The sequence below is a fragment of the Protopterus annectens genome, chromosome 8.part0 (assembly GCF_019279795.1).
Source record: "Protopterus annectens isolate FY-2018-M chromosome 8.part0, PAN1.0, whole genome shotgun sequence".
Taxonomy (NCBI): domain Eukaryota; kingdom Metazoa; phylum Chordata; order Ceratodontiformes; family Protopteridae; genus Protopterus; species Protopterus annectens.
In genome coordinates this window covers 1,323,533,218-1,323,560,863 of record NC_056741.1, presented here as the reverse complement: position 1 = coordinate 1,323,560,863, position 27,646 = coordinate 1,323,533,218, and the positions used below count along the sequence as shown (strand labels likewise).

Sequence of the window (27,646 nt, the reverse complement as noted above, 5' to 3'; positions counted from 1 at the left end):
TCACTGCATAGACTAACTTGTTATATCACTCACTGTTACTGCAAATCAGACTGACAGTGACTCATTGTATAGATTAACTTGTTATATCATTCACTGTTACCGAGGATCAGGAACAGACAGTGACTCACTGCATTGATTATCTTGTTATATTATTCCTGTTACTGAGGATCATAGACAAACTGTGACTCACTGCATAGACTAACTTATTATATCACTCACTGTTACCAGGGATCAGAAACTGACACTAACTCGCTGCATAGACTAACTTGTTATTTCCCTTGGCAGCTCCTCCATCGCATCCAGTGTTTAATGTTTCTGACATTATTTCAAATGACAACGTGTACAAGAAACTAACCTGCCATACTGTTGGAAGTAAGCCTGCTCCTAAAATAACTTGGCTGCTTAACAACACACTGGAGATCTCTGGTAAGCTCAGACATGGGTAAGCTTTGTAAAAGCTATTTTACTTACTTTTTGTACATGATGTGTAGTGGAAGAGAACTGCAGATGCATCCAGAATTTTAATAAAACTAGTTGGGGAAAGTAAATCACTTGATAAAAAAAGGTAATGTCATTATACCACAACAATGTTGTACTAGGTGTGCACCATTTAAGCCTTGGTGTATCAATTAATTTTCAGGGTGGAAGCATTTTGCTCAGCACATTGCTATCAAATATTCCCCATGATGCAGCAGTCTCAGTGTTAGTATATTTAAGTTATAGGGGGTGGGGGTACAGCAAAATTGGCTTTAAATTTTTTATACTTGTTTTGAATGTCAATTGTTTCTAGAAATGTTGCTGTTTCATGATTGCACTTACAAGTTTATATGTGGCATCATTAATTCCCTAGTTGGCCTATTTATTGCAAAAAAGGGAAATTATGTATAGTAAGTTGGGGACAGGCAACAGCACAGGAGTTTAGTACATAAATCAGGAATTTCTGGCTTATCTCTTGGGAAGTACCATAACAGTCTAGGAGCTAGTATTCAATTGTAGAAATGCTAGCTTTAACATACCTCTCAACTGCACAGATTTTTGCAGAATGTCCAGATTTTGGCCTCATACTTGTGGTCCATTTTTCATAAAATTGTGGTTTTCTGGCAAATTAGTGGTAAATCATTAAAGACTGAAGTTAGAAAATAATGACATTTGAGTTTCAGACTCTATATCCTTCAGAAAATTCAAGCTAATGAAAAAAACAGTTATTCTATCAACTTTGCAAGTTTGTAAGAGCAATATTTAAAAATTGTCCCAATTTTTTGGCCTCTGTCCCACTTTTATTTATGGCTTTGTCCAGATTTCCTGATCTAAGAATTTGAGAGGTATGCTGGCTACACAACTGAACCAGAGCATCATTAAAGTCACTTAGTAGAAAACATATTATTCATATATTTTCCTTCTTAACTAAAGAATTATGAATGAATTTATTTTCAGTTACTGTTTACACTGTTTCCTCATCAGGTGTATACCATAGTTAATTGATAAAAAAATGGACCATTAAAACACAGTGTACAGTGTTTGGACTCAATTTTTTTTCTTAATTTACTAAGCATGGATCAGATATAACCTTTGCTACAGAAAAAATAGATTTCATAATGAAGAACGCAGTTAAAGCAATGCGAACAGTAATTTAATCTTCAAAAGAGAAAAGAACATTGAACATTATTAAATAGACTGTGACAAGGAATATACAGAATAAGCATGTGAATGTTTGCTCAGCAGCATTTATATATAATAGTCATGCAGATACTTTCTTATCTGCATTTGTTTTATTTAAAATAAGCACTAGCCACTGAAATTCAGAGTAACAGAAACAGAAAACTTACTTCTCAGTTTTAGTCAAAATATTAACCCTTTGCTCTGTCAGGTGACTCTAGTGTGTCCCTCAGGAAATGGTCATAATTCAACATACCAGCTATATTGTGGGTCATTTGTTTCTTGTTAAGAAGAGGGAATTATGTATCATTAGTCTTCAACCTAATTCTGAGTGTCAGAAACAGCATGAAGAAGTCACCTGACCTGAGGTGCCATATGGTGTCACTTGGATATAGTTTATTACCTGTCGATGAGGATCTATTTCTTCCTACAGAAGTATACTCATTAAAGATCACAGTGCTCTTTTCTTGTTCACTTTCAGAAGAATATACCCTAATCTTTCACACAACCTGCAGTTTCCATGTGGGGTTCTTGAATAATAAAGTAACCAGTGTTATTTTATGGAAAAATTATACTCCTCCTTAAGAGTGAACCTACAAGCCATCCTAAAAACTACAGGCCAATAACTTGCCTTCCGATGATGTAAACAATACCACAATAGCATAGCTCTTGGGATTATAGCCCTGCATTTCTATTGTCCCTTCTAGTATACAAGAAAGTATTTTAGCCCTCTGCAGACTTTACACTACAAGCATATTTCAGTAGAAATCTTGGTGATTCATTCAGTCAGTAAAAGTGAGATTGTAGTGTACTTAGATTCCTAGGTACTCAATATTCTCTACTTTTCTCCATTCATTATTAAAAGGTTACAGTCTCATAAATAATATGGAATTCTTTTTGTGTATGCCTGTGTTTCCCATCTTTTTTTTCAACACTTGTCTTCCTAAGGTGCATTCCAGGTATACCCAGTCTCCCCGATTCTCTTTCCTTACTGATACATTATGGAATACATTCCAGGAATCGATGCATATGTTAAGACAATAAATATTAATTAAAATTATTTGCAAACCTACTTCTCTTTTGAGATCACAATGATAAATATAGTTCCATTTAACACAGGTATAACTGAGTCCAAATTTGAAGAGGATGGAAAGAAATGCAACACAAGCAGCACTCTTGTGATTAGAGTACGTAACTACAACTTGAGAGTTGACTGCATAGTTCGACATGAAAGTCAAACTAATGAAACACAGATTATTGCACTCAAGATTGCAAGTTATGGTAAGTACTCTTTCCATATAAAATGCGTATTTAAAGCTCTAAGTATAGATAGTTTCTACTTTAATGAGTGGAGTAATGAATAACATAAAGGTTAAAAATGTGGCAAAAGAATGCAACTTATCAGTAATAACTAATGGTGCAGGATTTTAGCTAAACTAGTTGTAAGATATTTCTGTTCTGCTTTATAATGTTATGATGCAATCAGCTTGGCAAAAATGAAAGTTTTCTTTGTCAGAGTTCTGCTTTTGTGGATATATTGTTGTGCAAATATCACATGTTTACTTTCCATGCTGTGACCACAAATTCGTTGGTATTGCATTGTCATTTTCTGTCTGATGCAGGCTTACTGCAGCATCAGGAATTACCCTTTAGCAGAAACTTTGACATTTGCTTGCATTATGCTTTAATGTTAATAGAGTCCTTTACATCTGTCCCTTCTGGCCACTGCAGAAAGGCAGGTGATCTTGGTGTAGAATGCATATTAAAGTCATGATGAATACCTGCCGGTAAATAATTAAATGTGTATAGTAATTCTGAATCAGGAAAATACCGAAGTTTTATTTTTTTCTAATCTGTTTTTAATGTGCACTTGCTGGGCTCAAATTCCTCTGAGAAGAATCCTCTGATAACGTATCCATTCCATTTCCTTTTAATGCCTATTAGTTCATCAGAACATCTCTTCTGTACAGAGCAAATGTAACTGAGGTGGTCAGGAGTCACTGGTCTGACAATCAGAGTAATCATTGCATATGGCTACATATTTTCATCTACATCTCAGACTTTGATCAAGGGTTATAATCACTGAAAGAGCCAAAATGCTTTAGTTCACTGATACACATTCCACTGGGAACCTGCATATGTCACTTATTCTATTTTGTAGCCACAGCTTGCTCTATCAGGCATGGCAGTGAAGAAGGCAACTTTTTATTCCCTCTACTTAAGCAGATGAGAGTTAATCTGGCCACTGAGTTCTACAACACTAGTTGACTGTCTGATATAAATGGCACTCATCAAACCTAGTTCTTTGGTGGCAGAGCTAGAAGGCATGCCACTATGCTACAAGGATGCCTTGTGACTTACCTTCTTTGTAACTGAAGATATTGTAAGTAGAGTATACTATATATTTTTTTCATTTTGAAGAAGAAAGTCATGGTAAATCAAGTAATGAAGGCAAAAAAAAATCTCTACAAACATTTTCAAAACTGGTAACAAGCAAGTTAGACTAAAGAGAAGGAAATCGTGTCCTTTGATTCTTACAAATTTTCAGGGATATCTCTAATTTTGTCCTCAAAATGCGTTTTCCTCACTTTTTTGTGAAATAGAATTAAAATTAAAAAATTATCAGAAAGTAATACTGTAAGACACATTCTTCAGGAAATATTTTGCAGCATGAATAATTTATTTTGTCAGCATTTTTAGTAATGAGCTTCAGTTTTTAAGATGGGCTTTGGTTCTGTATGACAACTGATTTTCACAGGTTCGTAATTAAAGATTAAGCTTTGTACCCTTGGTCACTGAGAGGTAAACCATTGTATCCGGTTTATATAGTCTGTGCTACAAAGTCAGTTAACTTTTACTTTGTCCAGTATGTAATGCAACTGTATTCCATGGTCCTAAAAAAACTGTCAGAGTTCTTTCCATTTTAATACAGATGTCTAGTGTTAAGATCAGTTTACCAAACCGTGTATTAATCTTTTGGGAAATGTAGAGCAAAATATGATACTGAGGCATGCAATTTATATAAAATAAATGGGGAAAATAAAACATTTTAGTCAGGTTACGTAACTGTTATTTATTCTCATTTATTTTTTATTGATTTCCAAGGTGAGATATCCTTTTACACTCTCTCTCGCTCTTTCTCTAATAGGGTTAGTGTTATCATTAAACAAGATCAGAAGGTTACATTGTATTCTATGGCACTTTTCCCTAAAGACCAATAGAGGGTTGTTAGAATTTAGAAGACCTATCCGAGTTGCCTCTCAGGGGTAAATGTAGTACCACAAAATATTTTCATACCCCAGCAAATACACTATAAATAACATTTAATCTTTTTCTATAAATGCTTCTAAATCTTTAGTCCAATCAAGTGATTTTAAAATTTGATTAGTGTATATGCCAGTCTAATATTTCTCCTACATGGCACAATAACAGATTAATATTGATGTTATTAGTAGTGCACAATTCTTTTAAATCTGTCTGGCAATCTTGAAGAAAGAGTAAATAAACATATGACATGTCCACACATCCTATTTTACAGTCATCAACATATTTTGTTATCTAAATATAGCCCCCTGATGCTTTGTCAGTAATAAAAATATGAACAGCAGTGACCCAGAATTGGATGGGTAGGTGGATGGATGGATGAATGGATGGAGGGAAGGATGAACAGATGAGTGGATGAATAGATTGTTGGTTGGACTGATAAAGTGGTAACACCTACATTGTTTATAAGAAGTGAGTTGGATAAGAACTTATCCAAGAAAATGCCAGGAAGACCATCACAGATTAGGTTAGTCAGAAGAAGAATGCATTGCTAAAATAATCAATGTTCAGTGCAGGGGTTACAGCAAACTCAAAGTCTCATAAGAGGCTACTGTGTAGTTTGTCACCAGTATGACATATGTTATACACAATGTCATAAAAGCAATTGTGTCAAAATAGTCCATGTCAGTCTTGATTTTTTTGTATGGAGAGTCCACACTGAAAAGTGGATACTAACGTTGTTACAAACTGAGAAGGGAGGGTGTTAATTAAGGAAATACCTCCATTTATACATATGCACTTCATGTGGATATTGGTCAGCTCACCTGTGCTCTGGCATTAATTAATAAACTGTTATAATTTGTGAGCTTAATGAAGCCATAGATCATTGATAGCAGCTGGAATTATGAAAACAGTCCAGTTTTCCTTTCTTCAAGCAGTCTGAGAGGGAAGCCACAGTTAGCAAGACATGTTAGAGGGCAAAGGAAACACAGCAATTCTTACCAATGCGTTTGATACAGTTTTACATAACTGGGAATGACCTACAATAAAATAGGCAAAATTTGCTACTAACAAAATCACAATGCACACATCACTGTGTGGTCCTAACAAAACTGAATGGGCTAAAACTACACAGCCTGTTAACCCTTTGCCAACTAAAGTTTATAAACAGCATCATACACATGTCTGACAGATGTGAAGCTATCAAGCATCTCATACAACTGTGCATTCCACCAAGGCTACTTAAATTACATAGTTAACATTAATTACTTATTCCTTAATGCTAGTAATCATTTTGGTAATTCTCTAGGCTTAACATTTATAGCAAAGCTATGAAACATAATCCATATTGAGTTGTACATCAAGCCTCTCACCAAAATCTTCATAACAAAACTTAAGCTTTACCTGCATTTTAAATAGCATTACTAATGCAATACACACACACACACACATACACACACACACACACACCCACACACACACACACACACACACACACACACACACACACACACACACACACACACACACACACACACACACACACACACACACACACACACACACACACACACATTCACAAACCTTTCTACATGCAAAAATCAACACATCTTCTTTATACTTTTTCCACACTCTGTTACAGCACTTTCTCATCTTCCCTCTATCCCACTAATCACATTGTCAGTTCTACTCATGCTGTCTCCTTCTTGCCTTCAGCTTTCCTCCACTTTCACATATACTTATCTTTCCTTTATCTCATAATTAATTCTATTTAACTATTTCTTTCTCATTTATATGGACTTTCTGTTTCATTTTTTTCTTCGCTCTATTTGCCTCATTCTGCCCTTATCATACATCTCCTGCCTGACTATAGTCTAGGAGCTTTATGACTGCACCTGTTTTTGTTTTTATACTGCTTGTTACTGTTCTTACTGTATATATTCACATTTAGTGGTTATTTCTGTTTATGATTATATACATACAGTGTGTTTTTAACCCTAATGTATTATATACACTTCTCCTTATCAGTATTTAGAGCTTTTAAATCTAGGCTTCCTTTGAAAAGGGTCTGTTGCCCAGATGAATTTTCTCAATCAACAGATGAGAATGAATGAGTGAATGAATTAAAGAAAGAATAAATATAGAAATAAATACATATGCAAACACATGGGATAGACCTAGATGGTGAACCTATGACATGCGTGTCAAAGGTGACACATGCCACGTTTTGGGTGACACGTCTTCGATCACAGACACCTGAGTTACCAAAGACGCTGCTTTTGCATCTGTTGCTCATGTGACGTGCACTGAATTATTTTGTGTCAGGAGCATTTGACACGCCAAACCCAAAAGGTACGCCATCACTGGGATAGACTATCTCTGGTCTGGGATTAAACTTATCTACTTGTTCCTTACACATCTTGTGAAATATATGGACTTTTTTAACAGTTTGCTGTGCTAAATGTGTACTAAAATATGTGACATTTTAAAACCAACGTTCTTGTTCCTTCATTAAAATGGCGCCTCTTCAGTCTTGCTCTCATTTCATAGTTGATTTCTTGTATCTACAAAAACTGTAGCTAGACCTAACAGGAGTCTGAGTGATATCAGTAGTAACTTTTGTCCACTGGCATACATTATTTCATCAGCAAGAGACAATATTAACTAGTTTGTCATAATGCTTACAGGAAATATGGAAGCTTCAACTATCAATACGTCAACATTTTCAGAATTTGGTCATATAGATACTCACAGCACAGTAGCTCAGACTACTACTGCTACTCCATTAGGTAACAAAATTGATTTGAATTCTCAACTCAGAAATAACTATATTTTATATGAAATTTGTATCGCATATTTAACTTATTTTAATGACCTTATTTATTACAGAGAGAATAACAATAGCAAATAGACTGTTAACAGCTATTGTTTCATCTGAAAATGCAACAGCAGTCCCAGAAAAGGAGGAAACTATGCTGACCAACATTAATATGAGTAAGTTAAACAACATTACTATCACATAGAGGGATTATTAAACTCAAAATAAAGCACAAGGAATCTACTATAGGTATGGTTTTGTTGTAAAAGCTACTCTGTAAGAAAAACCTCCAACACAAAAAAGTAAGATATGATTCATGGTTGGATGTGCAACAACACTGTAATTACCAAAAGAGCCTGGCTGAATATGAGACCTGAGGCACAACTAGTGAATGTAATCTAAATCAGCAAGCAAATTTGTCACAGCAATTGTAGACACAAATAATGCATCATTAAACTGTTTTAGCTAAGCTTCACAGAAGTGATTAAACTGCGTAAAAAGAGCAGACCATGATGGTTATATTAGAAGGTAATGAAAACAACCGTATGTAAAGAAGTGCCAAGAAAGAAGAATAACCTTTTGCTATTATAGTTCTATGTAGACCTTTTCAGCAAAAGTAGTCAAACAAGGATACAGTATTGAATATACTGGCAATATGTCGTTTCCATTTCACTTTAGTCATGCCAGCAAGCTCCGAGTGTACCATTCCCTAGTGTTATCTATAGCCTTTGGATCCTAAACTTCTCCTTATCTTCATACTGAACTCACAAAGTACCTCAGATTAAGCACTCCCCTATAATTCCTCCAAAGACACCCCCTTCCCATTCATTTGCTAACCAGTGGATACACTGATTAACAGAGACCTGCTGTTAAAAAGCAGCTTTCTGATACTGAGGAAACTAATTTGTACAATGTTTTTAAATTAATATTAAAGAGTGAATAATTAAGAAAGTAGATGGCACATGAAGAAGCCTATCCAGACAGTTCATGAGTAATACACCTGTGTGCATTCTGCATGCTGATTTGAACGTTATATCTGAACTTGAGTACATCTTGCAGTCCCTTCCAGTTGTGTAGTACCCTTTTAGTGAAACATTGCTTCCATGTAAAGTTGCCCTTCCTTTGACTTCATTGTTTGTCACTTCTCTGGCTTCCAGGTGTTGTATTACATTTCACTCTATATAGATGTCCTCCTGCAGCCTATTCATACCTGTCAGGAAAGGTACGCAGGACACAAAGTAGCAGTGAATTCTTGAAAGTTTCACTTGTATTATTTCCAGTTTTTTCCTAGCACTAAATACATGTGGACCCAGTGAGATGCTGGGGTGGGGACATGCAATGGACTGCCTGCAGAAGTCATCCTCACTTCCGCAATAGGCATTTTCTTAAATCAGCCTCACTCCCTTCCCCATAACATTTGTGTTAGTCACTCCAGTCTCCATCAACGATATCACACCATCCTGTGTGGCTCTGAGTGAATGCAAATCTCTCCCCCCTCTCTGGGATAGGTGGGTAAGTCATACCCTTTCACTCCTCCCACTCCCTGAGCATGAGCAGTGGTCATGCCGATCTCCACCAAGGAGATTGCATAAGCCTATGTGCTGCTGACTGCATGCACATTTCACCCCTCTTTGAGAGAGAGGTTAGTGACCCATGCCCCTTCACTCCTCCCCCTCCTTGCTTGGCTCCGCTGTTGCCAGGACCACTAGTCAAATCACAGTCCCTCGGGTGGCAGTGAGAGATTGCACCCTTTCTCCCACGGAGAAAGTCTACTGCCATAATTTATGAATAAGAAAATGAAGATGAGGACCCCTGATTTACAGGTTCACAGGTTCATAAGTAAGTACTGGGCTAGCTGCCCTTGTGGGCCATTTTAAGCTTAGCCAATTTCCTTTTTTGTGCTTGAGTTAATCTATCCCATTTGGTTATAGACTGGCCTTACCCATCCCATGGTCGATAATTATATATTATCTCTAATGAGAATAACTCGGAACATATCATAGACAATTTGAGGGGATCCATAAGTGGGATAAAGCATTTAGGAGCTGCCTCTGTTCATTAGTAGTATGAGGGCAGTCCTGGGATATATTTTCTGTTTCCCATCCACAGATTCAAGTTGCACTTGAATATGGACCGGGATGAACTTTGTTTTATGTGGATGTGGAGTCTGTTCCAGAGCAGTGGTATCCCCTGCAAGATATGCCTGTCCCTCCAAACCATTCTGTTGCTGTTGCAGAAGAGGTTTAGATCTCTATGCTGAGTATTTCTAATGCCATTTGACTTGCTGATATGCAGTAAATCCATCAGTACTGGGTCAGAGGATGCTTTATATGTCAGGCGCAGGTCACCTCTTAGCAGTCTGTAGGATACCAAGTATAGTGGCAGGGATATGAGTCGGTCCATGAAGGATGTGTTGTTTAGGCCTTGTATCCTTTTAGTAAGGTATCTCTGTGGGTGTTCCAGTTGTTGCATGTGTCTGGACAGATACATGCCAAAGGGGGCATTATACTCCATGACTGGCCTACTGAGGCCTGAGAAAAGGAGAACAATGACAACTCTATATCTAGCCACAATCCTTTGTTTACAAGCTGTGCAATATAAAAGGACTTTCTTACAGCAATGGACAAATGTTGGTCAAAAGTTAGGTCACTGTCCACACAAGTTCTCAGATTCTGAACAATTGGATCAGCTCTCAAGGGTGTATTGTCAATCTGGTAGTTCCCCAGGGTAGATGACTTCCCAAAGGATACAGTAGTACATTTTGTAGCATTTAGTTTCAGTCCATGATTTTGGCATTAGTTATTTATTTGGGACAAACTTTCTTTCAGGATGGCTAAGTCATTTTGGGATTCAATGATTGCTCTTACAGACACCTGCAAACTTAGTCTGTCAGAGCCGTTTGGTATTGGCTTTTACTACAGAAAAGTAGGTGCCACACAGGAGAGATTCTAGCACAGAACTCTGGAGGACTCTGCATGTGACTGGTCTCTTTGTGGAGGTAACTTCCCCTATTTTGATTTCCTGCATCCTATCTGCTTGCTAGTTGCCAATCCAGAGGGTGAAATAGGAGTTTATTCCCAGGTTATTTTGATTTTCTACTATGCTTGAGTGGGAACTTGTGTCAAAAGCTTTAGTCAAATAATATGGTGTGCACCATTTTGCCTTCATCCATTGCTTTGTTGACTTTTTCAAAAAAGTCCACCAAGCTGAGTAAGCATAACATGCCCTTGATAAATCCAGCCTGAGACAGGTCCAATGTTTGGAGGTTCCCTATGTCCTGATTGATTAATTGCATGATAAGTCTTCCCTTTGGGTTTGCATATGAGGCTGGTCTAACTTGTGAGTCTGTAATTGCCTGGATCTGTGGAAGGTTCTCCTTTATGCAGGAGAATGACTGTACCTGTTCTCCATTCACTTGGTACAAAACCTGCATGGAGGTTGAGATTGAACAGTGTTGTTAGGGGTGTGGCTAAATTCTGCTTCATGCTATTTAAGATGCATTCAGGGATATTGTCAGGACCCATCAATGCAGTATTTTTAGCTTTTGATGCCACATTTAAAACTTGGTTTTGTGTGATAGCTGGAGGTTAGCCAGTTTCAGGTGTATCTTGAGGGACAGATGGAGGAGTGAGTTTGAGCTAAATTTATCAGCCAGTTGGTTCCCTATATCTTCAGTCTCACTGTAGGTAACATTATTGAGAATTATCTCAGTGCATTGCTACATTGTGCTTTTGAATTTACAAACATAACTAAAAAATGCCTTGTGGTTGTCTTTGGCTTGGGGAGCTATTTTAGCCTCAAACTTGGCTTTGGTGTATTTTATTAAGCTCCTAAGTTTTTTGTTTATTTCAGTGACAAGGGCTCTAAGATTCTGGGAATTAATCAAATTACTTTGGTCAAAATTCTTTTCCTTTTATTGTAAAGCTTGTTGATATTGTGGTTCCACCATGTAAGTTTTTTTCTAAGGTTTGCGCTGAACTAGCTCCTGGGGAGGAACAGCTGCATCTATATGGCTGTTTGCATGCTGATATAGTGTAGCGATGTACATATCTGCATATTCAGTGGAGTTAATTAGGTTTGGTGGGTATTTTAAGCTTGACAATTTACCACTTAGGAGTAGGTAGTTTATCTATTCAAATTTCTTAAGGTACCCTAGGTGGAAGGGATCTCTGGTTTCAGTTTTATTTCAAAGGAGACTGCTTTATAGCAGACCAAAAAAGTGATGAAGACATGCAAGGGACATTGCAAGATGCTCGCATATTAATATGGAAAATATCCAAGATGTTAATCCGCCAAGTAGGTATTCTGACCAATTGTTCCAGGGAGTTTGTTTGTTTGTTTGTTTGATTGTTTATTTATTTATTTATTTATTGACAGTCCACTGGGTCAGAAACCCATTTTCAGTGGAGGCCCAGGGAGAAAAACTCTGCAAATATGACATACCAAATGAACACACAGAGCAAAATTAAAAAAAAAAATACATTAAATTAGTTAATTTGTACAACATATAGTTGGTAGGTAGCTGCAAATATGATAACATAAAAGGCACAAAATAATATATATAATATATATGGTACATTCTTTGTGATGAGAATATGGGTAGCAGTATAGTAAGTAAAGGTGCAATATTTGCTTGGAGGTAGAAATGATGTGACTGGAAGGATAATGTGAATAGAAGAAGGCAGCAGCTTGGTGTGTATGATGATATGGAAGGGTTTACCATTAAACAGTCGCACGATGTATGTGCAAACAACATATGTTCGAAAATAAATAATGAAACTATGAAAATATCGACTTACACATCAGCGAACTCATAGTGTCGAGCCGACCTGGATAACACAACCATTACTGATGTGGACCGAAAGTCCCTACCACTCTGGACCCAGGAACAAGTGCTTCCATGGGTCCCAAGGGGGGCGCAAGTCCACTATTTGGTGAGGTTGCATTGGAGTACGTTATTTCAATTGTCGACATTTTGGAATGTTGACATTTCATCCCGCAACATTATTTGTCAATAGTTTGACCATACGACATTTTCATGTTCGGTATTTTAATGGTAAACCGATATGGAAGTAGTGTTTTTGAGAGGTTGGTGTAAGTTGGTAAATATGGGGGCTCCATAGAGGAAGGATGGGAGCAAGAGGCTATTGGCAAGTGATGTTTTAGTGGGTTTATCCATGTATAGTTTGTGTCTATAATCTGCCAAGTTTAAAATGTGTTTTTTTAATTGGAATAAGTATGTGTTATTTGAAGGAGAGTCTGCTGTCTATGGTAATCCCTAGTAATCTAGCATGAGTTACTATTTCTATTGTTGTCTTGTTCTTGGAGTATATGGTGAAATCCTATGAGATTGGTTTGATTGAAAATAGCATGAGCTTAGTTTTCTTTGCATTAAGTAGAAGTTGTGCTTCGGTTAACCATGTTTTGATTGATATAAAGGCATTTTGTGATAAGGTTTGTAGATTCTGGATATGGTTAGAGGATGTGATGATGGTGGAGTCATCTGCATACTGGATAAGTGTGCTTTGAAGAGAGGCAGTATGTAGTTTATTTATGAAAATATTGAGCAGAACTCCTAAAATGGACCCTTGGTGGACTCCTGTTTTACTGACTAGGTAGTCAGATATGCTACCTTGCCATCTAACACTTTGCTGCCTGTCTGCTAAATAGCTTGAGAACCTTTAAAGAGTGGATTGAGGCATCCAATAGTTTCTAGTTGTAGAAGTAACTTGGGATGAGACACTGTGTCAAAAGTCCTTGATAGGTCTAAGAGAAGTGTTGATGTTATTTGGCCAGAGTCAAGGGCTTTGTTCACAGTGTCTGTGAAGGAAAGGAGGACTATGTGCTGGATGGAAACCATGTTGAGTTGGTGTAAGGAGGTTGTTATCAGTTAGATGTTTCATAAGTTGTTTGTGAATGCATTTCTCTAAATGTTTAGATAAAGGGGAGAGAATAGATATGGGTCTATAGTTAGTTTGTTAGTGTTACCACCTTTTTGCATAGCAGTTATGATGGATTTCCTCCATAAGCTGGGAAAATTGGATTCTTTGATAGATCTATTAGTGACGATACTAACATGGTAAGATATTGCGTCGGCCGCAAGTTTTAGGTACTCTGAGGGAAGGTTGTCGGCAGACAGTGAGCAAGGTTTCAGCTTTTTAAGAATTTTGTGCACAAGTGAGGTGGGAATGTATTAAGAGAGAAAGAACTGGTTGTAGAGGGGTTAGTTTGAGCTAAATGTATTGGGTCTAGATTATCAGAGGTGCTGGACAGAGTGTTAGATGATGTCTGATTTATAAGGCTGCGTATACTATTAATGAAGTGGGAGTTGAAAAGATTCAGTAATTTTGTTGCAGATACTATGTGTGTTTAGTGTGATAAGTGGGAGATGTTTTGTTGAGGAAGAATGAAGAGAGAGATAACTGGGAGAACAGGTCCGGGATTAGGATGAATGTCTCCACATTTGGAAACTTTTAGCAAAAGACTTAAGAGCAGTGGAGGGTAGTTGAATTTGCTGGTATACCTAGGTAGAGAGTGGATTACTAGTTTCTGTTTGTTGAGGTAGGGAAGGATTTGGATTTTTGTATATTTTATATAAGTATGGTTGAAAAGGGAGGAGGGTATGTTACAAAAGCTATCTAAGTGGGTTTGTAGAAGAAAGCAAAGAGTTGGTGTTTTTGTTTATAATGGAGGTAAATGGGATGTTGGTGATGTAGCTTGGGTTAGAATTTATAGTAATATAAAGAGACGTAGCAAAGAAGATGATGTTTAAGGAACTTGGCATGGTTCCTAGATTAATGGTTTACGTACTATGGAAAAAGTTAAGTGATGAAGAGTGGGGTGGGGTGGGGGGTTGTTAGTAGGATGGGTTGGTGAAAATGAGGTGTGATAGTATATGGAGTTGATTGGCTGGTGGGTCTGGGGTGGAGTGCAGTGTAGAGCTTGCTGTTGATTTGATAATTGGTTCATGGGAGGAGTTTAATGAAGTAAAAGAGTATAGAAAGAGGGGAGCAGAGTGAGCCTGAGGGTGAACTGAGCGGGCAGAGCCACTACAGGTGGATTGCACAGAGAAAAAACAATTAGTTGGTCCAGGGCTTTTAAGATGCAATTATGAGACAGTGGCAGTGAGGTTAAGTAAGTGAAATAAAGCTATTATATTAAAGAAAAATAAAAAGAATCCTGAACCACAAAAGGTGAAGAAATGTGGGCTAGTGTTGCCTTTGAGTTCTGACTCAGTTACCACTGGGTTTTAAAATAAGTAATAAAACGAAGTAGGGACAGAGAAGAAAAGAAAGAAAACAAAAATTGTTGGTAGGAGTTTAGCAAATCAGGGACCTTTCTAGTACTTTGTCTAAGAAGGGAGTAACTATAGAGAGAGAGGCAAATGAGATTAGTGTGCATGCTCTTACACAGTATAAGCATATGATAGCATTTTTATCTTTCTAATCTTTCAATGAAATACTTTTAAGGCAATAGGAAACATACGTTGAGCACTCAATTTTTTCTGTTTTTTTAGCAGATCTTGTGGGCCACTTGTTGGCATTGCATTGAGGGTGATTCTCAAGCCAGGTCTTTTTCTGGAGAAGGAGTGGGAAATATGTTCTTCCAAAGTAACTGTAAAATAAAAATAACAGAAGAACATTTTCTAAATAAATGTAAGTGAAGAGGTAGGAAAGATGAGAGCAGAGGAAAGTCTGGAAAGAAAATTGTAGTAAATGTAAAAGTTTTTTCAGGTTAAAGAAAAAGAAAAAAGGCATACTTTATGCTGACAAAGTCCACGAATCTCTGTGCTTGAGCACCAGTGGTGGTGTAGTAGTTTTGATGAAGCATCTGCTGACCATCACAGTAACTGAGAAGTTCTCTTTAATGTACAGGGTGGGAGGATGAACATGCCATGTCCATCTTTGGGGGAGAGGATTTGATCCCTTCTAGTCTGTTCTTCCATTCCCTGGCATCTTTGCTAGAGGACAGGGATGGAGTTTAAAGGTAAGTGCTGATGCAGGGATGACATTGGCATGGCCACCCAAGCCAGAGAGTAGCCCTTCTTTTAAGTAAAGACTCAGCAACACTTAGACACATCCTGGCTCTGCTCATGCTCTAATTCAGGTTGATTCACACAAGAGCATAAAAATCCACAAGCACTTGAATAACAGAAAAAGCCACACAGCACAAGGACTCGTTCTCCAAAATTTATTCTTAGCGCTTTCGTCTCAGACAATGACAAGACTTCATTAGATAAAAGTATAAACTCAAATGAACTTTAAATACCCATGAAGCCAGATGACATCAGCATCTCCTTGCACATTTAAGGAGAAACATACACAATTACTGTAAAATGCATATAGTGACATACATAAAAAATCATTATAAACAGTTCAAATAGAAACAAGAAAGTAAATAACTAACAACAATAACTGTTGAATTTATCTATGTTCTGCTTTCAATTTTAAAATACATCCAGTGGATGCCATCTCAGTCAGCCCAGGCCAGCCTACTGCTCTCAAATGTAAAAATCCAGTACAAATTTGGCAGATGTCCAAATGTGGGTGCTGTCATTTTTGTCTCTATAGCAATACGAGGGAACTCTTTCATATTAATGGCTACGAGATTAATATTAAAAGGAAGTACAATTGTAACAGCTTAGGAGTAGTATATGGGGCACTGTGTCAATGCTGCCCAGTATGTTATGTCGGAAAGACTGAGTGCAAATTAAAAAATTGTCTTTATGAACACATTTATGAAATAAATAAGACAAAAATTACTAATCCCCTACTTCGGCACTTATTGGATTTCCCTGAGCATCAATTTAAGTTTGTGGTAATTGCACAAGTTAAACCTAACCCTAGGGGGTGGACCATGGCAACTTTTTCTTGAGCAAAGGGAGTTGTACTGGATTTTACATTTGAGAGCAGTAGGTTGGTCTGGGTTGAATGAGATGGCATCCATTGGATGTATTTTAAAATTGGAAGCAGAATGTAGATAAATTCAACAGTTATTGTTGCTAGTTATTTACTTTCTTTTTTCTAATTGAATTGTTTATAACAGTTTTTTTATGTATGTCACTATATGTATTTTAGAGTAATTGTGTATGTTTCTCTTTAAATGTGCAGTGAGATGCTGATGTCATCTGGCTTCATGGGTATTTAAAGTTCATTTGAGTTTATACTTTTATCTGATGAAGTCTTGTCATTGTCTGAGACGAAAGAGCTAAGAATACATTTTGGAGAATGAGTCCTTGCTGCTGTGTGGCTTTTTCTGTGATTCATACAAGAGTCCATATCTTTATGCCCAATCTTTTGTAGCTATCAGCCACCAATTTTACCCATTACATGTGACACAAATATTTCTGCTCCTACACGCTCTCACTCCTGCTCTTTTTCGCCCATTTTCCCCATCCACACTTTTTTCTAATACATTTGCTTTCCCTTTCTACCACTCTAATACTTTTGTCTACCCCCACTGATCATCCAAGTTTCCTTTAGTTTTCACTGTCTTCAGCCACAACCACTTTCATGAGTAACACCTAGTAGTAATAGTCCTTTATATTCCACATTTGCTCAAAATTGTTATCATGACTTCATCTTCTTTATCAGTTCTCTAATATCTTCTTTGTGTTGCATTACTTGTGCATATATTCAGAAGATCCACCTGCTAAATCTCAGTTTTAACTGTGCATGTTGCATATATCTTTTTTGTATCATTTTATTCTTTTTGTTCAATAATGTCATCTTTTTGTTAAATATGTAATGCATTTTTTCAGTGTGAAGCTTTTCTCCCAAAGCCACCACTGAAAAGGGTCATTTTTTACCAAGTTGGACTTTTCTGATAATCAAAGGCAAAATAAATAAATAAAATAATAAAGGCATATATAAGAAATAAGTGGGAAGGGTTCAGTAGTAATGTGAGAATATATGTTTTCATAAATAGTGTTGGATGCTGTTTTCCAATTTCCAAAGAAAATGATATAGTCAAAAACTGGAAGAGGTTTCAGGAATTCATTAATGGGAAGACGGACAATGTTAGTGAGGAAATCAAGAAAAATAATGTTAGATTACATGCTTTTATTGCCCTGTACTTTGTGTAAAAATGTCAGATTATGCAGGCCAGGTAGTTCTTACCTGCTATCAAAATCAAAGTTATTATTGCAAAAACAAAAGCAAGACAGGGTGTCTTTTGAGCATTCCAGTAATGTACCTACTAAGTTATTTATTTACTTTTTTACTTGCATTTGGTTATTGGGAGAAGTTGTATTGGTATTGTCCCTTCTTAGAGAAGACCCAGAAAGAGAAATTTCCTCATAAAAAGTGAACAAAAGATTTCAGTGTTCAAAATCATGAAAATCATTACAGGTAGGAAATGAAAAGGTGATATGATGAATGTGAAGTATATGTTTTACCATGGTTGCAAATATATACAGTAAAATAAACATATTAAACATGTACAAACAGTGAATATAAGAAGATAAAAATGTGCTTACATTTAGTGTGATAAGAAAGAGATACAGGTACAAATGATATGATGCTGAAACCTAAATAGTGTCTCATCTCATGTGGGTGAAAAGGATTAGAAACCCTAAGGATATGTTTCCTTCCATCAAAAAGGAAGGGTTCCTTTACCTGACATGAACAACTGCTAAATGGACATCTGGGCATCCACATGTAGTTGTGCTGCCTAAAAACTGAGTGAGGGATGGAGACATCATCAGTTTTATCATATAGTCATGTGACTTGCATGTGTATGCTCCATCTCATGCCTGGGCATCTGTAATGTGTAACATCCACCTAATATGTTTAGAAGGAATCTGAGTTTGTGTGTGTCTACAATATGCAAACTTAATCTCATGTCTGTGTGTCTGTAGTGCATAGTATGCAACTAATTCTCCTAAGAAAAATCACAAGCCTGTGAGCCTAAAATGAGAGAGTGGCCTACTGAGAAGATGTTCAATCTATATGTGACATATTAAATGCCTATTTGTCACTCTATAAGGGTGTGTTGCCATAAATTGAAGAAATATGAAAGAACAGGTCGTAGAAAATTTCTTGGGGAGGAGGGAAGGAGTTGAAATGTAATAGTAATAATTATTATTATATGACAACATGATGAATTTCCAAATGACTGATGAGTTTACATTGGCATTTTTTAATTTACTTTTCTTGCTATGCAGTAAACACAGAAGTATCGCCTTCAGATGCAACCAATGTTCCAACATTTGCACTGACAGATTTCAGTAGTGATACCCTTCACACCACTGAGTCACACAGAGGTAACAAATAATTAGTTACTTTAGGTTATATATCAATACTGCAGTTACTATACGTGAAAAATGATTGTGTTTTATCAGTCTGCATACACATTTATTTACTTTTTGTTTGTGCACGGGTTTATTTTATTGACAGAAACAAGTCAGCCACAATTTACCTCTAATCAAAGCAAAATGGAAGTTCCTGTTACAGAGCAGACATCTGATCTGACCTCAGCTATCTGTAAGTTTACTTAATTAGTTGTATTATTGCACAAAGGTTGATTGTTATAAGTGAACATTTGATTTTTTTAAAATTAATCCTCTTACTAAAGTGAAAAAAGACTAAATATCACACACAGTAAAAGCATGGTACTTTATCAGTCCATTGCAGGGAAAAGATCTACAGTTTGAGTCATGTACAGCTTTTTAGGGCCTATCACAGCCTGAGCTCTACCATTTGCCTCTGCACCATGTTCCCACTGGCTGCACTGATCAGAACATATAATAGACTGTATGTATGAGAAGCACATTCTTTGATATGTAATATGCTGTAATCCTTGTGAGGCGGGGTCCCTTTCCCACCCTATCATGTAGGTTTGCCACTCCCATTACCCACCCTGTAAGAACATGCTTGTGGTCCATACTGCCCTCTCCTGAAATGTTAAATGATAAGCTTCATGTTCAAAGTCAGCCCTTCCATAATGTTAATATTATGCTTATTGTTGAAGATATTCCCTTCTACATCCCAGAATATTAAAATATATAACTATACAGAAATGTGCCTTCTATTTGTTAAATGATGGCATTATTGGGTGGGATCCCCCTTTCCATCTCATATAGTGTTAAAAGGGTATATCTGCTGTTTAGGGGCACCTCTTCAACCTCCCATAATTCCAAATATCTTCTCATTGCTCAAGGGTACTTTATCTCAGTCCACCACTTTGCATTGCACTATCATGTAACACTGATCCGCTCTAGAATGCCAGACTTTCATGATTTATAACAAAGAAGGTCTATTAATTATGTAACTATTTCACATGCACTTTGCATACCTCTATATCACCATAATGTTGCATTTCTGCATAATCAGGCAGCATGGAAAGCATGCTGGGATGCCTTGCTATAGATGGTGGGAAGGTACATAAGAGGCATATGGAGCCATGGAAAATCCCATCCCTGTATCTCTATACACCAGAAAATGCTATTAAAAGCTTTTGGGAGAAGAGCCCCTTAGGTACTTTTAGGTTGCAGCACTTTGCTCTAAACAAAGATATGTTGTATTTCTGACCATAGGGCCAAGGGGCTTCTTTGGTATAAGACATGAGTGTACAGCTATTATAACACAGTAGGTTTATTCACATTCTCTTATGCTATATATTAAAGTATAACATAAACGTGTATTATTTCCTTGCACAGCTTTGCTCCAGTTATGAACTCCTTAACCAGCTTTGCACTATTTATGAATTATATTACTGCATAGTATGATGTAATGGAAATCAGAATAAGGGACTTACTCTGATTTGCACCACGCTATATTGCTCATGAATTTCTTATTCTCCATTAAAACTGGATAGAGAGATTTATAACATGGATGCATGTTCATTTCGCATGCCCATGTAATGGCTAATAGAGACAATAACATCAACATTCAGGCTAACAGACTTCAGAAGTGTTTATTCAATCAATTCTACTGATAATGTATGAGTGAGTGTCCCTAAACAAATGTGGGTAAAATGATATTATCTCAAAATCCAGTAATCCCTTTGCACTACATGTCAACACACACACCTGAACCACAGAGTGGTAGTAGCTATGGTCCAATTCCCTGCTCTAAGATAATCAGTATTATCATGACAATACTCCTGAAATCTTAAGAATTTTTACTCTTACACTCACTCACTCACTCACTCACTCACTCACATAACAACGTTCATAGGAACCTACCATCTTAATGTAACAGTATCTGTCTTTCTGTGTTTACAGTACCTATGGAAACATCACCTTCAGATGTGCTGACTGTTACACAATTTATCTTTGCTGAGCTCAGCAGCAGTACCTCTGAAACCATTGTGAAACCTACAGGTAGGTAAGCCTAGGGCTATGATATTTGCATTTTTACTTCTTGTAATACAAAATTAATGCAGTCATTGTTTCTTGTTAAATGAATCTAACACATATGTTGCTCACTATGAAACTATTTCAAAATCAAAAACTGCATTGTATCCCTTTCAAAGCCCACGTACCTTACAAAACTGTACATCATCTCCAGCAAATACAGATCAAATCCTGCATCCTAACACAGCTCTTGTAAATTAACTGATTTTGACAGAAATACGTTTTTTGACATGCATTCTAAAACAAAAAAGTATTACAGTAAGACTTTGTAATGACTACCTTTCAGTACCAAGCAAATTTAATATGCTGACTGAGGGTAAAGGGCTGCTTTTTATAAAGTATCACATTTGTAGATGAACTCCGACCACTTCACCAAAACCTGTAATATGACTTATCCATTACCTGTAATATCAATTTACAACTTGTAATGCCACTTATCAAATTTATGTACTTCAGTGAGCTGAACTGTTGTTATACAGGCTGTATTTTCAGCATTTGCATTCTCATTTGCAGCCCAGCATTCAGATTACTTTAGGCATGTGTAATTTCTGATTGCAACAGACAGACCCTGTGCAAAATGCTTGTTAACCTGGTATAAGTAGTCATGTCTTAGTACCTACTAGTACTGTCAAAATAAACATTAAGACAGCCTTTGTCTGTGCTAAGAACTATCTACAGCTGGCAGATTATATCACAGTGCATTTTAAATCTGCTATATCTAAGGTGACAAACCTGCACAACATGTAGGCATATGCATGTTGTACGTAGAAGTGTGTACAGGAAACACTGTATTCACTTGCATTTCTGCATCTTTGGTTCAGGAGGAAATTGAAGTAGGCAGAGAAGTTCACAATTACAATTATTTTATAAAGAAGTCCATTTTTTTCTCTTTTTCATTAATAGTTTTCTAGTATAAGTTGGCATAACTGACTTTCTCAGAAGCAGAAATAATATCAAATGAACACCATCCATTTTTTAAAGCAATACTCTACTCAGAATTTGAAAATTGTGTATTGATCAGTGCTATTCAGTCTATGTTTATGATATTAAGGTAACATTTCTTTTTCACCTGCTATTAAAATTTTGAAGATAAATTACTTAGAATTATTGTACATTCATATAATTTTCAGGATCACCTTCTAAGAAAGGTTTCTCTTTGTGTACTAGTCTCCCTACCCACACATAGACTTAATATATGGCCTTATTTTCCTTCCTTTGTTCTCCTCACATGATGCTAACTACACTTATACTGTGTCTGTGTCAAATTCAAAAGGTCCTTCAAATAAAAACATAATAATAAACGTTTAGAATCATTAGTGTATGTGGTTGTGATGATGGTATGGTTTCTCTGAACATTTTAAAAACAAATGTGCTCACTCTTAGTGACTCACAGGCATATGCCTACAGACACACCAATGTATGACATTACTCCTGCATGTTAAATGCCAGACACATTATATTATTTACTGAATATGTGTCTCGGAAAACTGTCAGTTGCATGAGGTGTGAAACTGCCTGTGGTAAGTGTAAAACTAAACTGAATCTTTGAATATTATACCATCAGGAGCAAACTGGCAGCTAGTGCTGAGGATTAAGGCTCTAAGATGTTTATGAGCTACTTATGAGGCACTTTCTATAGTCAAGGGTTCAGGGTTTGATTCCTTCTACCTCCATTCACTATGTCACTTAACCATACGGTGCTCTTGGGTCACCCCTGAAAAGAGACATTTATCTCTAGTAGGATTATTTAGTTAACAAATAAACAAAATAAAATAAAATAAATGATAAAAAGCATGCATTCTATACTGGGTTTGCATAGGTGATAGCAGCTGTATTAAACTAAAGGGCTGTTATTGTTCAAACTGTCTTCCCCCAGCCTATGGTATAGGGGGATTATGCTGGTTAATCCAAGTTTGGTGTTGTATGAGAAACAAAACCTACTTGTATTGCGATAATTTTGTATTGTCCACCCCTTCTAAGACAGCAACTCTCTCCACTTTCCAACTGACAAACTGTTACCTGTACATCTTCATTCAGATATTTGTCGAAATTAATTTGGTTCGCCATCTTCAGTATGTTAACACACTTCCATTGTCTGCATGCATTAGTGACATTTTCTCACACTTATATTGTTGCTTAATTTGTGATAGGTGCCCTCTGTTAACTGTCATCATTGTATATACATTTAATTTATGTTTCTTTATAGAAGCCAAGGCAGACAATATAGTTAGATACAGTAATTTGCACTTTAATCATAAACATGAAGTTTGTAATGCTCAGTGTTTTATTATAATGCTGAACAGTTTCTATTTGAGGATTTAAAGATGGTTCTGCCTGCCAGATCACATATTGCTGTAAGCACATTAAGTATTTATTTGATGTTAGTTAGATGTCCTGATCTAGAGGCCCTTTTTAATTTACTACTCTGGATAAATTAAGTAGTGGTTTATATAACCCTTATTAAACTAGTTAGCAACCAAATTAGGCAACAACTAGAAAAAAGGATTGGGGTGATTGACACAACAGCATCACATACATCAGTTAAACATTAAATAAAATATGAATTATATTATTGTTCAGTTAAGGGTTGTACATTAATCAGATGCTGAACTCTTTTGGACTTCCTTGATATATGGGGGGCACTAACTTATGTCCTGACATAGAATGCTCTCCTTAAATGCGTCATGAATCAGTCTTATCACTTCCTTTTTTCAGAAATGCAAGTTCTTGGTATTGTAGAATATAACCATTTGTAAGGTTTACAGCTGTCTCAAGTTCTTTCTTTACTACTGTATCCTGATAAGCTGAAGATAGAACCTAAAATAGTGTTTATTGGCCTTAACTGTAATTATTTTTTTATTTACAGTAAGATCAGGAACATCACAAAATTTCAGCAGCAGCAGTATTCTTCAGACTGTTGACGAAGGTGCAGGTAAATAATTCAATACTCTGACTTCAGCAGTATGTGCTACATTTCTAAACAGTAATATAAACTTGTTGTCTCACATCTAACCAACTTGTGTATCTTTACTATGGAAGGGATTACTTCAGAGGCAGACGAAGCACCACCTTCTTTTTTAACCAGTGATGTCTCATATAAGAATACATTGTCAGTTTCAGATTTAGAAGATACACTCCAACTCAGCTCAACAACATGTAAGTTAAATAATTTTATTATTTGAGAAAATATTAAATGTATGTTGAACCAGATACTGTTCAGAATAATTTCCTTCACCAGACAACTGGCAGGCAGAACCATCTTTAAATCCCCAAATAGAAACTGTTCAGCATTATAATAAAACACTGAGCATTACAAACTTCATGTTTATGATTAAAGTGCAAAGTACTGTATCTAACTATATTGTCTGCCTTGGCTTCTATAAAGAAACCAAAAAGTTGTAATCAGATTTTTCACAAGGTTTTTACTTTCTTATACATGAAAAAATATATAGTGATTTTTATATGTTGATACCCAGAGCTTAATCAAATCACTCTGAATTTTCACATCCTGAAATGGTACTTGCAGTTTTAGAATATAATTTCCTTCTCATATTACAGGTTTCAGTCAAATAATGAGTAACTTGTAATTTATGTGAAGTTTCTGGAAACCTTTATCAAGATTTGTTTTAAAGAAATAATTCTTGAACATATTATCAGTGTTTTTTCTTTATATGAAAAATGTATTTGATGTGCTTTGTTATTCTATATGTTAACAATTTTAGAAAACAGAAAAGATAGATTGATAGCAGTCTACCCTTCTCTTCCCTTACTTTGAACTGTATAAACGTTTCACTATAATTTGACACTACAAAACAGACAGTGTTCTTACTCTCTAATAAGTGGGTTTACTCATATGCACATTTGTATGTTTGCAGCGTTCATGGACATATCAACAACAGAGGAATCGCCTCTATTGTCTTTTACAGAATTCAAAAAAACAGACTTCAGAACTACCTTTCACACATATGATTCATACACAGGTAACACTAATAGTCTACCATACAGATTGTTTTAAAGAATAGTTCGCATGAAGTATATAAATCCCTAGCGTACATTTTCATTTGAAGACGTTCATATCTAATGTGAGTTTAATTACCATTATTTATTCCAGAAGATGAAACAGCAACAGAACCGCAGTTTACCAGTAACACACTGCTTGAAAATACAGGAATCCCAACTGCAAGTACAGTAACAGTGTCAAAAAGGGAACTGACAGTACCTTTTAATACAACTACCCATAAGCACCAATCAGCTATAAGTAAGTACATTTGTTCTGCAGCAAATAATAGGGTATCTGATGTCTGCTCAATGCAAAATATGTTAGTGCTACTAGTAGGGATAATTCTGGAATAATCCCTAAGAAGAATATAACCATATTTACTATGCAGGCCAGGAAGAAATCATGGATGTGCACATAAAAACTACTTGCATAAAATATATCAAAAAGATTTATACACTAGATAAAGAAGACAAAAAATGGTACTTATGTATTATCACAACCAGATTTGGAGCAAGAGAAGCGACTCATTTCCAAGCCCTTCTCCTGCCGAAATATGTTGGCAAAGTTACTTGGCAAGTGTGTGTCACTGAAGTGTCTAGCATTACAGGGACTTTTATTTCAACAGATTTAGCTGTATGGGAAAATGAAAGCCCAAACATTTTACTGCTTCCAACCAAGTCGATAATACATAAGTAGCGATGGCTCTTGACAGTTGTCCAGTTTCTAAGAAAGTTTATATGAGCAATGTGTAAAATCTGTCCCTATTTTGGGGGCCTTTGACCCACCATTATTTTAAAATTTGCACTGATTTCATATGGTAACAAACTGCGAGGTATACGAAGCAATACCCAGCGACCGTGCTGTGAGATCAGTAACTGCAGTTGTTATGGTGCCTTGCTTGCTGACGCCGTTATTTGTCTTGTTGTGTTTCTTTGCTTTTACTTCTTTACCCGGGTACAGCACAGCAGTAATTAATCAATACAACATCCAATGCAGATTCAGCCTGAAAATGTATATTTCTTTATACAATATTTAAAAGAAGATGGTTCAGAACACTTGCAACCACACACTGCACGTCAACACAATGCGGGTTGACTCATTTGTCCAGAAATTCTGACAGTTTGGGCTCCTGGTTTTGGTCATACGCAAAGTCACAGATTTTATTATTGAAATCACTGAAAATAGTCAGTTGTTTATGTTTCAGTCCAAATTAATGAGAAACTTTCTTAGAACCTGGACAATTGTGAAGATCTATCGGTACTTATGTATTAGCGAGTGGTTTGGAATCTGGTTGTGATAATACGCAAGTACCCAAAAAATATATATACTAATGACTATAGCATTGTTCTAGAAAGACTTATGACTATATTTAATGGTATTAAAGATTGATAGAACATCAAATACAAATATTTAATGGTGAAATATGTCTGTTACTGTAAAATACTGTCTTGAAAAATGAAAGTGTTTACACTATTTCTTATACTAATCTGATAGTCTCACATGCATACAAACGTACAGAAAGTGATCATGTGTCATTCTAAAATTTCTTTAACAAACACAGAACAGCATGGAGAAAGAAATGCCATGTTACCATAAAACTGTTGCTTTGCATATACGAAAACATGAAGAAAGAGGAGCAGTACCTTTAGAAGATTTAGAATACCACATAAAAATAACTTATGTGTATAAAACAGTTGTTTTAGTTATAGAAGAGTTTGGGACTATTGAATCCATGTACCACAGCCAGCTACCATTCTTGAATGTTAATGTGATGACTTGTTAGCATTAGTCAACTTAAGCATTGAATGCAGATTCAATACATCCACAGAGAATTACTAGATGAAGAAATGAGACAGACATGCACACACACACACACACACACACACACACACACACACACACACATATATATATATATATATATATAGATAAACACACACACACACACACACACACACACACACACACACACACACACACACACACACACGATTTCACTTCTAAAGCTCAAAATTTCAAATCATCGAACTTCTAATTATTGAAGACCAGAGGATCAAAGATTTGAAATATCGAACCTAAAAAACAAATCTAAAATGTGAATACTTCTTATTTCATGTTTTTGCAGGGGATCCAAGCCCCCCTGCACCCCCCACACCCCCTACTACTTAAATATACCAACTCTGAGATCACACTACACTGAAGAGAACTGTAAAGTTCCCGTTCCGGACTATACACTGATCTCCATTGACAAGGTTAGATATTTCAAATCTTCGATCCTCTGGTCTTCGATAATTAGAGGTTCAATGATTTGAAATTTTGAGCTTTAGAAGTGAAACCATATACACATATACACACACACATATAAACATACTTACACTCTCACACACACATATAAACCATGTAAATTAGTTTACTACACATTTATATGAAACACAATTAATTTAAAACACAAGTGGTCAACAACACATTTGTGTGAAAATATTTGATCTAATCACATTTAATTGACAGATGGGCAGTACTGATAGACACAGTCAGGAAATTTGTTGTATAT

General features: G+C 36.2%; 1 protein-coding gene across 1 annotated transcript in view; it reads left to right on the top strand.

The window, feature by feature from the left end:
* CRTAM (cytotoxic and regulatory T cell molecule) overlaps nt 1-27,646 on the top strand; it is a 75,721-nt gene that overhangs the window by 7,656 nt on the left and 40,419 nt on the right. Inside the window, exons 4-14 of the mRNA XM_044079432.1 lie at nt 286-426; nt 2,776-2,937; nt 7,608-7,709; nt 7,810-7,914; nt 18,903-19,001; nt 19,135-19,221; nt 20,964-21,062; nt 23,962-24,027; nt 24,135-24,251; nt 24,971-25,075; nt 25,207-25,353. Coding sequence (XP_043935367.1) covers nt 286-426; nt 2,776-2,937; nt 7,608-7,709; nt 7,810-7,914; nt 18,903-19,001; nt 19,135-19,221; nt 20,964-21,062; nt 23,962-24,027; nt 24,135-24,251; nt 24,971-25,075; nt 25,207-25,353 — 1,230 coding nt within the window. The remainder of the gene's footprint in view (nt 1-285; nt 427-2,775; nt 2,938-7,607; nt 7,710-7,809; nt 7,915-18,902; nt 19,002-19,134; nt 19,222-20,963; nt 21,063-23,961; nt 24,028-24,134; nt 24,252-24,970; nt 25,076-25,206; nt 25,354-27,646) is intronic.